A 15082-nucleotide genomic window follows, 5' to 3' on the forward strand; every position below is an offset into this window, starting at 1 on the left:
CCAACACAGTAACTTCAGCATTAAATTCTCTCACCTTCTTACTTTCCTATTCCTAATGACTTCTTATTGGCCAGAGTTTTCTTTGTGCAATATCCTAGCAATAGAGAAGAATCCGTGACCTTGCCGCATAGGCTTGGAACAGCTGTTACTGTTTAGAAGCGATGTGATGAGAAGAAGATGTTATGGTCTACATGTGAGACCTGTGTGCCAGATGTGGCCCTTTTCTTGCTCTTATTTGGCCCTTGAGGCACTATTCCCCCTACTGACACCAACAATGAGGCATCATTCCTTCCACTGACCCAAACCGGGGGGCATAATTCCTCCCACTAACACCAATGATGGAGCCCTTTTACTTTCACTGTCACCAACGATGGGACATAATTCCTCCGACCCAAATAAATGACGGGACACTATTCTTCCTACTGGCACCAAAGATGGGGCACTATTCCTCCTTCCACTGACACTAACAATGGGTCCCTGACACCAAAGATGGGGCACTATTCCTCCCACTGTCACAGATGATGGGGCATTATTCCTCCCACTGTCACAGATGATGGGGCACTATTCCTCCCACTGGTACAGATGATGGGGCATTATTCCTCCCACTGTCACAGATGATGGGGCATTATTCCTCCCACTGTCACAAATGATGGGGCACTATTCCTCCCACTGTCACAGATGATGGGGCACTATTCCTCCCACTGTCACAGATGATGGGGCATTATTCCTCCCACTGTCACAGATGATGGGGCACTATTCCTCCCACTGTCACAAATGATGGGGCACTATTCCTCCCACTGTCACAAATGATGGGGCATTATTCCTCCCACTGTCACAAATGATGGGGCACTATTCCTCCCAGTGTCACAGATGATGGGGCACTATTCCTCCCACTGTCACTGATGATGGGGCACTATTCCTCCCACTGATGATGAGGCACTATTCCTCCCGCTGACACCAGTGATGGGTCACTATTCCACCAATGAAGGGGAACTATTTCTCATCCTACAGACCACAGGCACTAATTTTATTTCTTTTTTTTCCCCAATGACCAACAATCTTGGGCACTGTTTACTCCCATTGATGCCAGGACATTTTCTACTCCCACTGGTCACAGTCTGCCACCAAATAACCCCCCCCCCCCCCCCCCCAAATCTAAAGCACACTAAACTGCCTTTTTTTTTATTTTTATTTTTTTTATAAAAAGTGTGCAGTGAGAGAATGGCATTTCATACGGGGGTTACTCTTGCTGCTCTACTCCATATTGACAAAGGTATTTGATGGGCAGTTTTATCTTTTTTTCCCTTGTGTTGCATTAAACATGCTTCTGCCATTGCTGGCCTGTTTATAGAACAATCACATTGTGTTCACCAAATATATGATAACTATGAAAATAAGGAATATAACATGATTTTACATTATGCCAGATCTGACCATACTGGAGGTATTTTAAACAGAACCCTTGTGGAGTCAAAGTCATGTCCATTTCACTTTTTCCTCCATCTATATTATCTATCTTATATTCTCTATATATACTATGTATCTTTCCTTCATCCATTCAATATCTATCTATCTATCTATCTATCTATCTATCTATCTATCTATCTATCTATCTATTCTATTCTATTCTATTCTATTCTATTCTATTCTATTCTATCTATTAAGCTGGCCATCCATTATACAATTTTCTTGTACAATTTTTCTTTATAGTATAGACCTCATATTATATGGTTTTTGGTAAATCTAAAGGAAAATACTACAAGAAAATTTTATAATGTATGGCCAGTCATAGATAGATAGAAGACTTGCCATACATTATACAATTTCCTTATTTGATTTCCTTTAGATAGATAGATGTTTATGAGAGAGAGGAGGAGAGAGAGGAGGAGAGAGAGGAGGAGGAGGAGAGAGAGGAGAAGAGAGGAGGCAGAGGAGGAGAGGATGAGGGAGAGGATGAGAGAGAGGAGAAGAGGATCCTCTCCTCCTCTCTCTCATCCTCTCCCCTCCTCTCTCTCATGCTTTCTTCTCTCTCTCATCCTCTATCCTCCTCCTCTCTCTCATCCTCCTACTCTGTTCTCCTCTCTCTCATCCTCTCTCTCATCCTCCTCCTCCTCCACAACTATGTAGTGTTAGGGCCGGCCTGACTGCATACAAATTGAAAGTGTTTAGATTTACCAAAACCATATACTATGAGGTCACTATAAACATCTATCTATCATATTGTTCTCTATCTGTCCTATTCTATGTATCTATTCTAGTCTATCTATCTATCTAATTCTTAGGAAATAGATAGATAGATATAATATATATATAGATAGACTAGAATAGATAAACAGAATTAGATAGATAGATTAGAATAGGACAGATAGATAAATACATTTATCTATCTATTATATTCTATCTATATATCTATCTACCTATGTATGTATGTAGTTATATATCTATGTATGTATGCATTTATATATTTATGTATGTATCTAGCTATCTACGTATGTATGTATGTATGTATCTATCTACCTATGTATGTATGTATGTATTATATTCTTTTATATTCTCTCTATCTATTCGTATCTATATATTATTATACAGGATTTGCGCCAACAGTTTGCACAGCGTTTTACAACATGAGGGCAGAAATTACAATTCCGTACATGAGGAGAGAGAACTGCTTGTTAGAGCTTACACTCTATGAGCTATATATCTATTATATCTATTCTATCTATCCTATTATTATCTATATATTTTATTTATTTTATTCTATCTAATGCCGCGTACACACGGGCGGACTGTATGGCGTACTTAGTCCGCCGAAACACATTTCAGCGGACAGTCCGCTCGTGTGTGGGCTTCAGCTGACTTTTTCAGCGTGCAGTCCGGCGTACTAAGAATTTCGGATTTTTCGAAATTCTGTCCGTCGTACTCGCATTTCGGTGGACAATCCGGCCGTGTGTATGCCAGTCCGCCGTACTTTTGAAAAGAGCGGACTTTTCCCGCCCGGAGAAAAGTCCGCTCATTTCGAGCGGGTATCCAGGTAGGCGGGGCCCACGAAGGAGACGTCGCTGGCCCCGCCACCTGGTATGGACTTAAAGGGGAACCCCAACACTGAAAAAAATCGGCGTGGGGGTACCCCCCAAGTCCACAACAGACCCTTGTCCGAGCACGCTACCCGGCCGGCCAGGAAAGGGGGGCGAGCGAGCGCCCCCCCTCCTGAGCCGTACCAGGCCGCGTGCCCTCAACATGGGGGGGTGCCTTGTTGATGAGGACAAGGGCCTCTTCCCGACAACCCTGGCCGTTGGTTGTCGGGGTCTGCGGGCGGGGGGCTTATCGGAATCTGGGAGCCGCCTTTAATAAGGGGGCCCCCGGATACCGGCCCCCCACCCTATGTGAATGAGTATGGGGTACAATGTACCCCTACCCATTCACCTGTAAAATAAAAGTACAAAAAAAAACACAACACACGAGATAAAATAGTTTATTGCACAGCTCCGGGGGTCTTCTCGCCGGACTCCTCCGCTATCTTCTTGTAGCTCTTTTGCTAACGGAGGAGTCCGGCTTTCTTCCTCGCCGCCGGCCTCTTCTCCCGACTTCGGGGGTCTTGTCCCCCTCTTCGGTTCTTCTGCCGGGCCACCGCACCTTCTTATAGCTCTTTTACAGGTGGTGGCCCGGTCTTCTGTCGCCGCTGCCGCCGCCTTCCGTTCTTCTTCTTCTTCTCCTGGAGATGTTGACTCGACGCTCTCTCCGGCCACAATGCCAGGGCCGCGCTGCGCGGCCACTTATATAGGGACAAGGGGCGGGGTCACATGGCTTTATGTCACATGGGTTGGTGTCACATGGTGACCCCGCCCCCTTACAATGTCATAGTCCCCATGTGACATCAACCCATGTGACATGAAGAAGAAGAAGAAGAAGAAGACCGGACTCCTCTGCTAGCAAAAGAGCTACAAGAAGATAGCGGAGGAGTCCGGCGAGAAGACCCCCGGAGCTGTGCAATAAACTATTTTATCTCGTGTGTTGTGTTTTTTTTAGTACTTTTATTTTACAGGTGAATGGGTAGGGGTACATTGTACCCCATACTCATTCACATAGGGTGGGGGGCCGGTATCCGGGGGCCCCCTTATTAAAGGGGGCTCCTGGATTCCGATAAGCCCCCCGCCCGCAGACCCCGACAACCAACGGCCAGGGTTGTCGGGAAGAGGCCCTTGTCCTCATCAACATGGGGACAAGGTGCTTTAGGGTGGGGGGGCCGCGCGCCCCCCCCTTCCCCAAGGCACCCCCCCATGTTGAGGGCACGCGGCCTGGTACGGCTCAGGAGGGGGGCGCTCGCTCGCCCCCCTTTCCTGGCCGGCTGGGTAGCGTGCTCGGACAAGGGTCTGTTGTGGACTTGGGGGGACCCCCACGCCGATTTTTTTCGGCGTTGGGGTTCCCCTTTAAGTCCATACCAGGCGGCGGGGCCAGCGACGTCTCCTTTGCGGGCCCCGCCTACCTGGAGACGCGCTCGAAATGAGCGGACTTTCCTCCGCGTGTGTGGGCGAGTCCGTTCATTTCAAAAGTAGGGCGGATAGTACGGCGGACTTAGTACGCCGTATTAGTCCGCTCAAAAAGTGCCGTGTGTGGGCAAGTAGCGCGTTCGGAAATTCCGACGGACAGTCTGGCGTACTTTTCCGCCAGACTAAGTACGTCATACAGTTTGACCGTGTGTACGCGGCATATCTGATTATATATGTATATATCCTATTATTTTCTATTCTATTTATTTTATTCTATCTATTCTATGTAATTTAGCTATTTTATGTAATCTATCTATTGTATCTATTCTATGTCATTTATCTAACCCCATCCTCTCCTCCTCTCTTCTCCATTCTCTCATCCTCTCTCCTATCTCTCATCCTCTCTTCCTCCTCCTTTCTTCTCCTCTCTCTCATCCTCTCCTCCTCTCTTCTCCATTCTCTCATCCTCTTCTCCTCTCTCTCATCCTCTCTCCTCCTCCTCTCTCTCATCCTCCTCCTCTCTCTCATCCTCTCCTCCTCCTCTCTTCTCCTCTCTCTCATCCTCTCTTCCTCTCTCTCTCATGCTCTCCCCTCCTCTCTCTCATGCTCTCCCCTCCTCTCTCTCATGCTCTCTCCTCCTCTCTCTCATCCTCTCCCCTCCTCTCTCTCATGCTCTCTCCTCCTCTCTCTCATGCTCTCTCCTCCTCTCTCTCATCCTCTCCCCTCCTCTCTCTCATGCTCTCTCCTCCTCTCTCTCATCCTCCTCCTCTCTTCTCCTCTCTCTCATCCTCTCTCCTCCTCCTCCCTTCTCCTCTCTCTCATCCTCTCCTCCTCTCTCTCATCCTCCTCCTCTCTCTCATCCTCTCCTCCTCTCTCTCATCCTCTCTTCTCTCTCTCTCATCCTCTCTCCTCCTCCTCTCTCTCATCCTCCTCCTCTCTTCTCCTCTCTCTCATCCTCTCTCCTCCTCCTCTCTCTCATCCTCTCTCTCATCCTCCTCCTCTCTTCTCTTCCTCCTCCTCTCTCTCATCCTTTCCTCCTCTCTTCTCCATTCTCTCATCATCTTCTCCTCTCTCTCCCATCCTCTCTCCTCCTCATCCTCTCTTCTCTCTCTCATCCTCTCCTCCTCTCTCTCATCCTCTCCTCCTCTCTCTCTCTCATCCTCTCCCCTCCTCTCTCTCATCCTCTCCCCTCCTCTCTCTCATGCTCTCTCCTCCTCCTCTCTTCTCCTCTCTCTCATCCTCTCTCCTCCTCCTCTCTTCTCCTCTCTCTCATCCTCTCCCTCATCCTCTCTCCTCTCTTCTCCTCTCTCTCAACCTCATCCTCTCCTCCTCTCTCTCATCCTCTCTCCTCCTCTCCCTCATCCTCTCTCCTCCTCCTCTCTCATCCTCCTCCTCTCTCTCATCCTCCTCCTCTCTCCCATCCTCTCCTCATCCTCCTCCTCTCTCTCATCCTCTCTTCTCCTCTCTCTCATCCTCTCTTCTCCTCTCTCTCATCCTCTCTTCTCCTCTCTCTCATCCTCTCTTCTCCTCTCTCTCATCCTCTCCTCCTCTCTCTCATCCTCCTCTCTCTCATCCTCCTCCTCTCTCTCATCCTCTCCTCCTCCTCCTCTCTTCTCCTCTCTCATCCTCTCTTCTCCTCTCTCATCCTCTCCCCTCCTCTCTCTCATGCTCTCTTCTCCTCCTCCTCTCTCTCATCCTCTCTCCTCCTCCTCTCTCTCATCCTCTCTCCTCCTCCTCTCTCTCATCCTCTCTCCTCCTCCTCTCTCTCATCCTCTCTCCTCCTCCTCTCTCTCATCCTCTCTTCTCCTCTCTCTCACCCTCCTCCTCCTCTCTTCTCCTCTCTCTCATCCTCTCTCTCATCCTCCTCCTCTCTCATCCTCTCCTCCTCTCTCTCATCCTCCTCCTCTCTCTCATCCTCCTCTCTCTCATCCTCCTCTTCTCTCTCATCCTTTCCTCTCCTCCTCCTCCTCTCTCTCATCCTCTCTTCTCCTCTCTCATCCTCTCCCCTCCTCTCTCTCATCCTCCTCCTCTCTCTCATCCTCCTCTCTCTCATCCTCCTCTTCTCTCTCATCCTTTCCTCTTCTCCTCCTCCTCCCTCTCATCCTCTCTTCTCCTCTCTCTCATCCTCTCTTCTCCTCTCTCTCACCCTCCTCCTCCTCTCTCTCAACCTCTCTTCTCCTCCTCTTCCTCTCTTCTCCTCTCTCTCAACCTCTCTTCTCCTCCTCTTCCTCTCTTCTCCTCTCTCTCATCCTCTCTTCTCTCTCTCTCATCCTCCTCCTCTCTCTCATCCTTTCCTCCTCCTCTCCTCCTCTCTCTCATCCTCTCCCCTCTTCCTCCTCTCTCTCATCCTCTCTTCTCCTCTCTCTCATCCTCTCCTCCTCTCTCTCATCCTCTCCTCCTCTCTCTCATCCTCTCCTCCTCTCTTCTTCTCTCTCTCATCCTCTCCTCCTCTCTCTCATCCTCTCCCCTCCTCTCTCTCATCCTCTCTTCTCTCTCTCTCCTCCTCCCTCTCATCCTCCTTCTCTCTTCTCCACTCTCTCATCCTCTCTCTCCTGCTCTCTTCTCTCTCTCATCCTCCTCTCTCTCTTTCATCCTCCTCCTCTCTTCTCCTCCTCCTCTCTCTCCTCCTCCTCCACCTCTCTCTCATCCTCCTCCTCTCTTCTCCTCCACTCTCTCATCCTCCTCCTCTCTTCTCCTCCACTCTCTCCTCCTCCTCTCTCTCATCCTCCTCCTCTCTCTCATCCTCGTCCCCCTCCTCTCCCCTCCTCTCTCTAATCCTCTCCCCCTCCTCTCCCCTCCTCTCTCTCCTCTCCATCCCTCGCACATTCCAGATACAAAGCCAAATAAAGTCTCCCGCGTGCACGAACATGCCTCTCGGGGCCGCGGGCCGTGTAGCTGAGCGCGCCCGCAGTGTGTTCCCGGCGGCGGGGACGCGCACGTCCGTACGTCGTGTGATGCTGATCCCTGGAGCTGTGGTCCAGATTTGGAGCACAACAAAGGCAGGGTCGTGTGTGCGGGTCGGTGGCGGGCTCCGTCCTCTCCGTGTACCGGGGGCGAGGAGGGGTGAGCAGAGCAGGCTGGGGATGGAAGGGGGGTCCTATACTATATATACACTGTACAGTACAAGTTCTATAGTGATGGATGGAGATGAGGGGAAATCCTGTGGGGTTCAAAGGTTATTGCACCCCACATTGGTATATATCTCATAGATTTGGTGAACCAATCATGTTGCACTGAGTGAGACGTGCCCCCCGGATACCCCCAATGTCCACGTCCGAGGAGCCCACTTCTCACATCCACAGTTGTGTGTTTTGTTTTATTTATTTATTTTTTGTTTGTGTTATTTGTTTTTATTTATTTTTTTTGTTTGTTTTTTATGTGTTTTTCTATTTATTTTTTGTTTGTTGTTTGTTTTTATTTTTATTTTTTTATTTTCTGTTTGTGTTTTTATTTTTTATTTGTTTGGTGTTTGTTTTTTTGTTTGTTTTTTTTTATTTTTATTTTTTCTGTGTGTGTGTGTGGGTTTTTTTTTTTTTATTATTATTATTATGTTTGAGGAAGTTCAGCCTTCATATAATGTATAGTCGGCTTCCTTCACACCCCCCCCCCCCCCCTCCCCCTTTCTCCTATACACAGGTGGTCTCTGCCCCCCCATTTGCAGGTTCCCAACCAGATGCAGATAACACACCTGGGCATGCTCACTCCTGCCTATGGCTGTGTGCATCCAATTACACACACAGCGCCGGCAAGGACCCCGGGTAAGGCTACGCTCACACCGGTGCGAATTGCAGTGGCAGGAATCTTCTCGTTCTCGCTGCGGCTCGGCTAGGTCTGACCCCCGTCCCCATTCACTATACTACCAGGTCACTGGTGGTCGCAGCCAATCACAGCTCCCTGCACAGCCAGTCGTTACTGCTGGGCGCACTTTGTGTGCGTCTAGTAAGGATCACTGCTTGGAATCGGTGTCTGTGCAGAGGGCTCATGAATCGCTGCAGTGACCTGGAATTCTAGTGAATGGGGATGGTGGTCAGCAGCAGGAATCGGAAGACTCCTGAAACCTCACAGAGCACCGGCCTGAATGTCTGGTGTGGATGTAGCCTTGAAGTGGATGTAAACCCTCTCCTATACCCAGTGAAGGGAACAGCCTCAGACAATGAAACCCATCCTCCTACATAAGTTATACTTGTTTCTCTGCTGTTTTCCCCTTTCTACACCCTTTAACCACTTGCTTACTGGGCACTTAAACCCCCCTCAGTCCCAGACCAATTTTCAGCTTTCAGTGCTGATGCACTTTGAATGACAATTGCGCGGCCATACAACACTGTACCCAAATTAAATTTTTATCATTTTCTTCCCACAAATAGAGCTTTCTTTTGGTGGTATTTAATTACAGCTCGGAGTTTTATTTTTTGCTAAACAAACAAAAAAAGATGTAAAAATAAAAATAAAATCATGTTTAATAGTTTGTTATAAAATTTTGCAAACGGGTAATTTTTCTCCTTCATTGAAGTGCGCTGCACTGGTGGGCACTGATGGGCTGCACTGGTGGGCACTGATGGGCTGCACTGGTGGGCACCGATGGGCTGCACTGGTGGGCACCGATGGGCTGCACTGGTGGGCACCGATGGGCTGCACTGGTGGGCACTGATAGGCATAGTTAAGGCGGCACTAATAGGCACAGATAAGGCGGCACCGATGGGCACTGATGGGCAAAGATGGGCACGGATAAGATGGCACGGATGGGTGGCACAGATGGGTGGCATGGATGGGCACTGATAGGTACCACTGATAGATGGGACTAATGGGCACTGATAGGTGGCTCTGATAGGTGGCACTGCTGGGCACTGATGGGTGGCACTGCTGGGCACTGGTAGATGACACTGATGGGCACGGATATGTGGCACTGGGGTGCAGCACCTTTGTTGAGGCAGATTGTGGGCACTGCTGGGTGGCACTGTGGGCACTGCTGGGTGGCACTGTGGGCACTGCTGCGTGGCACTGACAGGGGGTACTAACTTTTTATTAATGTTTTACTGGCAGGGGGCAGGTGGGCACTAGCAGGGCTGGCTGTGATCGGGACTGATGTCCCGATCACGGCCGCCGGTGATCGGCTTTTTTTTTTTCTCCTCGCGCTGTCAGCACGAGGAGGAATAATAGCCGATTACTGGCTCCGTTATATCACATGATCAGCTGTCATTGGCTGACAGCTGATCACGTGATAAGGGGTCGGGATCGACCCCTTGCACGGATCGGTGATCAGGCGAGTCTCACAGACTCGCCGATCACAGAGCGCGCCCCTCAGGGGGCGCGCAGGGCGATCGTGCACGGGACTACGTCTATTGACGTCGTCCCGGAAAAGGAGATCTGCGCTGTAGCCGTCATTCGGCTATAGCGCGGATCTCAAGTGGTTAAAAATGTGCAGATCGTGTTTTGAAATCTTTCTTCGTCATTCAGCGGTGAGTGGGGAGTCTGGGCTTACACTTGAGCTGCAAGATTCTGGCTAAAATGAGAATTGCCAATCACAGGGGTTACATGACCTGAATGCCCACCTCTGCCTCCCGGCGTTTAACCTCTCTCTGCAGGCTGCCTCCTGGCCCTTTGAGGGTTCTAAAGCAGTCATAAACCTTCGACACAAGTTATGAACAAAGCTCATCCCTCTAGTGTGTACTTGTCTCAATCCAGAGCATTAAGTGTCATTTCTGTCTTCTGCTTCACTCCTCTGCTGTCAGCGTGAGTCACTTCTGACAAGTTTTCCTGACACCAAGAGAAAAATGGTGACAGAGAAGAGACTTCCATCTGATTGACAGCCTCAGCTCTGTTCCTTTGTGAAGGTTTAGTGTTTGTGGACAAGGCTTGTTTATGTACTGGGGAGTTTTCTTTACCTCGGGGGGGTCAGCTCTCAGAGCTTCCCCCCCCCATCAGCTTTCAGAGTGCAGTGTGTAACCTCAGCTCTCTGCCCCCTTTTTTCTGACTGCTCAGACAAGCTCTAAAAACTCTTGACTTTGGGCTGTAGAGGAGAGAGGGCTGTATCACATATAAAGGGGGTCCCCAACTTATGAACGTTCTACTTACGAACAGGGAGCTGCGGGCACCCTCTGCCATTCTGTGCATGTGCGGGCAGACGGAGCCTCGGGAAAATGTCAGAAATGTCCATAATTTGCCGAGCATGTGCCGAACTGCATTCAATGAAACATTGGAAATGTCCGTAATTGTCGTTCTGTGCATGCGCGGCTGACATACGAACATTTCTGACTTACAAACAGGTTCGTAACCCAGGGACCCCCTGTACTGGGTATATGGAAGGGTTTACAACCACTTTTAACTACTCTCTTCTATTCTAGGGAAAAGAATAGCTCTATACAATGATTATTGGAAGGTTTATTGTTGGCTCCTTCCCAAAACTGGCCCTTGTATGTGTGCTGATATGCATGTGAGTTGGGGACCTTAGATTGTAAGCTCCTTGGGCACAGGGACTAATGTGAATGTACATATATGTACAGGGCGGTGTAAATTGTCAGCGCTATATAAATACCTGTAATAAAATAAATGTTTTCATCAGTCAGAACCATCAAACATCCTTTTTTTTAATTAGCTTGGATTTATTATTATTTATTATTATTATTATTATTATTATTATTAGTCATTTCCTTTTTTGACTTGCTCTTCCTGTGGTGTATTCTTCTATCGTTCCTCCAGTGATTGCAGCATGGATTGTCTCCAGTATACAGAGCAATTCTCTGACCTGGAGGAAAAAGACAAGGGATTGAATCCATTCCCTGAAAGGATCCTAAAAATCACTATGGAAATCGCCTTCCTCCTGACTGGCCAGGTAAGAAATTGTGGGAGATTCATTAATGGGACCAAATCTGTTATTAGGTGGGACCTTCCTATAATCTTTCCTAGGGCACCATCATCTCTTTATCCTACAGAATCCTTCCTCCAACGCCACAAGTACTTGAGATGGAAGAGGTCATTTTGGGACTTAAAATGTGTCACAATCAATAAAATATCCAAGGGGTTTATTATACAAATAAATCATTGTTCAAAAAAAAAAAATGCATGGTTATAACTACTTTATATATCCACTTTAAGACCAGTAAGACCAGGCCTTTTTCTGACATTTGTTTACAAATAAAAATCAGTGTTTTTTGCTAGAAAATTACTTAGAACCCCCAAACATTAAATAAATATTTTTTTTTTTTAGCAGAGACCCTAGAGAATAAAATGGCAGTCGTTGCAATATTTCATGTTGTGCTATATTCGCGCAGCGATCCTTCAAACGCAATAGTCCATAAAGACATGGATGAGCAAGTTTGGGTTGTAGGAACTTGACTGGCCTGCACAGAGTCCTTATCGCAATCTGATAGAACACTTTTGGGATGAATTAGAGTGGAGACTGCGAGCCAGGCCTTCTCTCCAACATCAGTGCCTGACCTCACAAATATGCTTTTGGAAGAATGGTCAAACATTCCCATAGACATACTCCTAAACCTTGTGGACAGCCTTCCCAGGAGAGATGACATTGGTATAGCTGCGAAGGGTGAGCCAACTCCATATTGAACCCTACAGACTAAGACTGGGATGCCATTAAAGTTCAAATGCGTGTAAAGGCAAGTGTCCCAATACTTTTGGAAAAATAGTGTACTTTCCTATCCGTTTACTAATGCCAGCAGCATAAGGATAAAAGATAGTCAATGTTGATTCAGAGAGTCACGTTCCGCTTTAAGCTGTAGAGGAAGGGGCCTGAGGTGTACAAATAAATGCAGCAGGAATTATACCTTCATTCAGGTGAATGGGGCCTTTCTGCAAGTACATACAGGGCCCAAGAGGTTAATGCAGGCGGTGAGAAAGCGAATGCATTGCCTCCTCACCACTTTTGAAATGCCTCCGAAACGTGATCCGATTGTGGATTGCTTTTCTTTTTTGAGAAGCAGAAGTCCCAGTTGCATATGTAAACGAGCCCTTAGATGTTTTTTTAGGAGATGCCTTTTTTTTCTTCAGTAAGCTTCATACAGATGGAATTGTAGTAAAAAAAAAAAAAAAAAAGTTATGTTTCTGCGATCCTTAGTAGCTGATATAGAAAGCCCATTAAGATTCTCCCCTAATATGCATGCCAGAGAGGCCATCTGTGATAGTGCTTGGCATTATACAGGAACCTGCTTATTCTGTTAACCGTTTACACCTTGACGATCTCTCCCATCCAACTGTATTGTATTGTCCGCCTTGGCAACCTCTCCCATCCAACTGTATTGTATTGTCCGCCTTGGCAACCTCTCCCATCCAACTGTCTTGTCCGCCTTGGCGACCTCTCCCATCCAACTGTCTTGTCCGCCTTGGCAACCTCTCCCATCCAACTGTCTTGTATTGTCCGCCTTGGCAACCTCTCCCATCCAACTGTCTTGTATTTTCCGCCTTGGCAACCTCTCCCATCCAACTGTCTTGTATTGTCCGCCTTGGCAACCTCTCCCATCCAACTGTCTTGTATTGTCTGCCTTTGCAACCTCTCCCATCCAACTGTCTTGTATTGTCCGCCTTGGTGACCTCTCCCATCCAACTGTATTGTCCGCCTTGGTGACCTCTCCCATCCAACTGTCTTGTCCGCCTTGGCAACCTCTCCCATCCAACTGTATTGTCCGCCTTGGCGACCTCTCCCATCCAACTGTCTTGTATTGTCCGCCTTGGCAACCTCTCCCATCCAACTGTCTTGTATTGTCCGCCTTGGCAACCTCTCCCATCCAACTGTCTTGTATTGTCCGCCTTGGCAACCTCTCCCATCCAACTGTCTTGTATTGTCCGCCTTGGTGACCTCTCCCATCCAACTGTATTGTCCGCCTTGGTGACCTCTCCCATCCAACTGTCTTATATTGTCCGCCTTGGCAACCTCTCCCATCCAACTGTCTTGTATTGTCCGCCTTGGCAACCTCTCCCATCCAACTGTCTTGTCCGCCTTGGCAACCTCTCCCATCCATCTGTCTTGTCTGCCTTGGCAACCTCTCCCATCCATCTGTCTTGTCTGCCTTGGCAACCTCTCCCATCCAACTGTCTTGTATTGTCCGCCTTGGCAACCTCTCCCATCCAACTGTCTTGTCCGCCTTGGCAACCTCTCCCATCCATCTGTCTTGTCTGCCTTGGCAACCTCTCCCATCCAACTGTCTTGTCCGCCTTGGCAACCTCTCCCATCCATCTGTCTTGTCTGCCTTGGCAACCTCTCCCATCCAACTGTCTTGTCCGCCTTGGCAACCTCTCCCATCCAACTGTCTTGTCCGCCTTGGCAACCTCTCCCATCCAACTGTCTTGTCTGCCTTGGCAACCTCTCCCATCCAACTGTCTTGTCCACCTTGGCAACCTCTCCCATCCAACTGTCTTGTATTGTCCGTATTTAAAAGTTTTAAACTGAAAACTGGTGACAGGGTCCCATTAAGGAGACTGTCCCTTTTGCCTAGTTGGGTGAAATGAAACATTGCTCTTTCACATTGAAGGCCTTTGACTACATATATGCACATGTGTGTCAATTCACAGGAATACATCATGGTGAAGAAGCCGGGGGACCTCGGTGTCCCTGAAGGGTTCAGCCTGGATCATCTGCCTCCAACAAGTGAGACCATCAACAATGCCAAGATTCTAGAACTCACTAACCACATGATTCAGCTGTTGACTGGAGAGGTGAGCACCACCGAAGGTTCCAGGCATTGTGATGGCTAAGTAGTTGGCATGCTCACTTTTTATTTTTTTCCACACTCCGAAAAACGTTTCATTTCTGTTAAACAAAGACTCGAACGTAAAATATAAAGTAAAAATATAATACGTTTAATAAGAAAAAAAAAGTGTTATTTGGAATAACTTTTTTAAATTATAAATTGCCCTGTGTGATTTCTCAGCAAAAAGTCCCAGATCACCGCAGGGCACCACCATCTTATGTAGTACATCATTGGCACCCTGTAGACAGTGCGCTCACTACACTGTTCTTATGCTGCCATCCCTCAAACGTATTCTACCGTATTGAGCAGTAAGCTCTGCTGACTATCTAGTTGCTCCTGGTATGTTTTTCTCCTTGCACTGACAGACGTCAGGATGGCTTTACTTTACGGTGAAGTGCTGTTGAGGCTGCGATCCTGCACCCGGCACTTACAATGGCTCGGAAAGCAGCCTTGAGATATGGAGGGTATCATTTTGAGAACCGTCTGATGACAGGGTCTCTTTAACACTAAGGGGTTGATCTACTAAGACTGTAGAGTGCAACTTCCAGGTGTTATGATTATTTTGTTTTTTTGAGGAAGTTGAGCTCCAGTGTTCCTTTCAGTCTTGCACAGTTGTACTGAAATAGCTTGTTCTAATTCCACTGCACACTGTGAGCTGCTCCCTGAGGAATATACAGAAAGTACAGGCCATAGACGGTGTGAATTGGTTGCAGTCAAGAAATTTATGATTCCTCCATAAACGCAGAAGCTCTGACAGGGGAATCCCTTCCACCGAAACATCCCCCCCCCCCCCCCCCCGGGTGAAGACAGTGGTAATTGCAAGCAAAATCCATCAGGCTGGTTGTACCAAAATCTATCAACTTGGTGCATTCAGCCTGCCCATATACATAGTTCAAA

General features: G+C 47.9%; 1 protein-coding gene across 1 annotated transcript in view; it reads left to right on the top strand.

Annotated features, from left to right (window-relative positions):
- Nucleotides 1–15082, top strand: part of LOC143958159 (uncharacterized) — a 47301-nt gene that overhangs the window by 18932 nt on the left and 13287 nt on the right. The window contains exons 6-9 of the mRNA XM_077467616.1: nt 1428–1444; nt 7388–7550; nt 11184–11316; nt 14007–14150. Coding sequence (XP_077323742.1) covers nt 1428–1444; nt 7388–7550; nt 11184–11316; nt 14007–14150 — 457 coding nt within the window. The remainder of the gene's footprint in view (nt 1–1427; nt 1445–7387; nt 7551–11183; nt 11317–14006; nt 14151–15082) is intronic.

Source organism: Lithobates pipiens, unplaced genomic scaffold, assembly GCF_037356315.1.
Source record: "Lithobates pipiens isolate NorthernLeopardFrog02 unplaced genomic scaffold, aLitPip1_a1.2 Scaffold_59, whole genome shotgun sequence".
Classification (NCBI taxonomy): domain Eukaryota; kingdom Metazoa; phylum Chordata; class Amphibia; order Anura; family Ranidae; genus Lithobates; species Lithobates pipiens.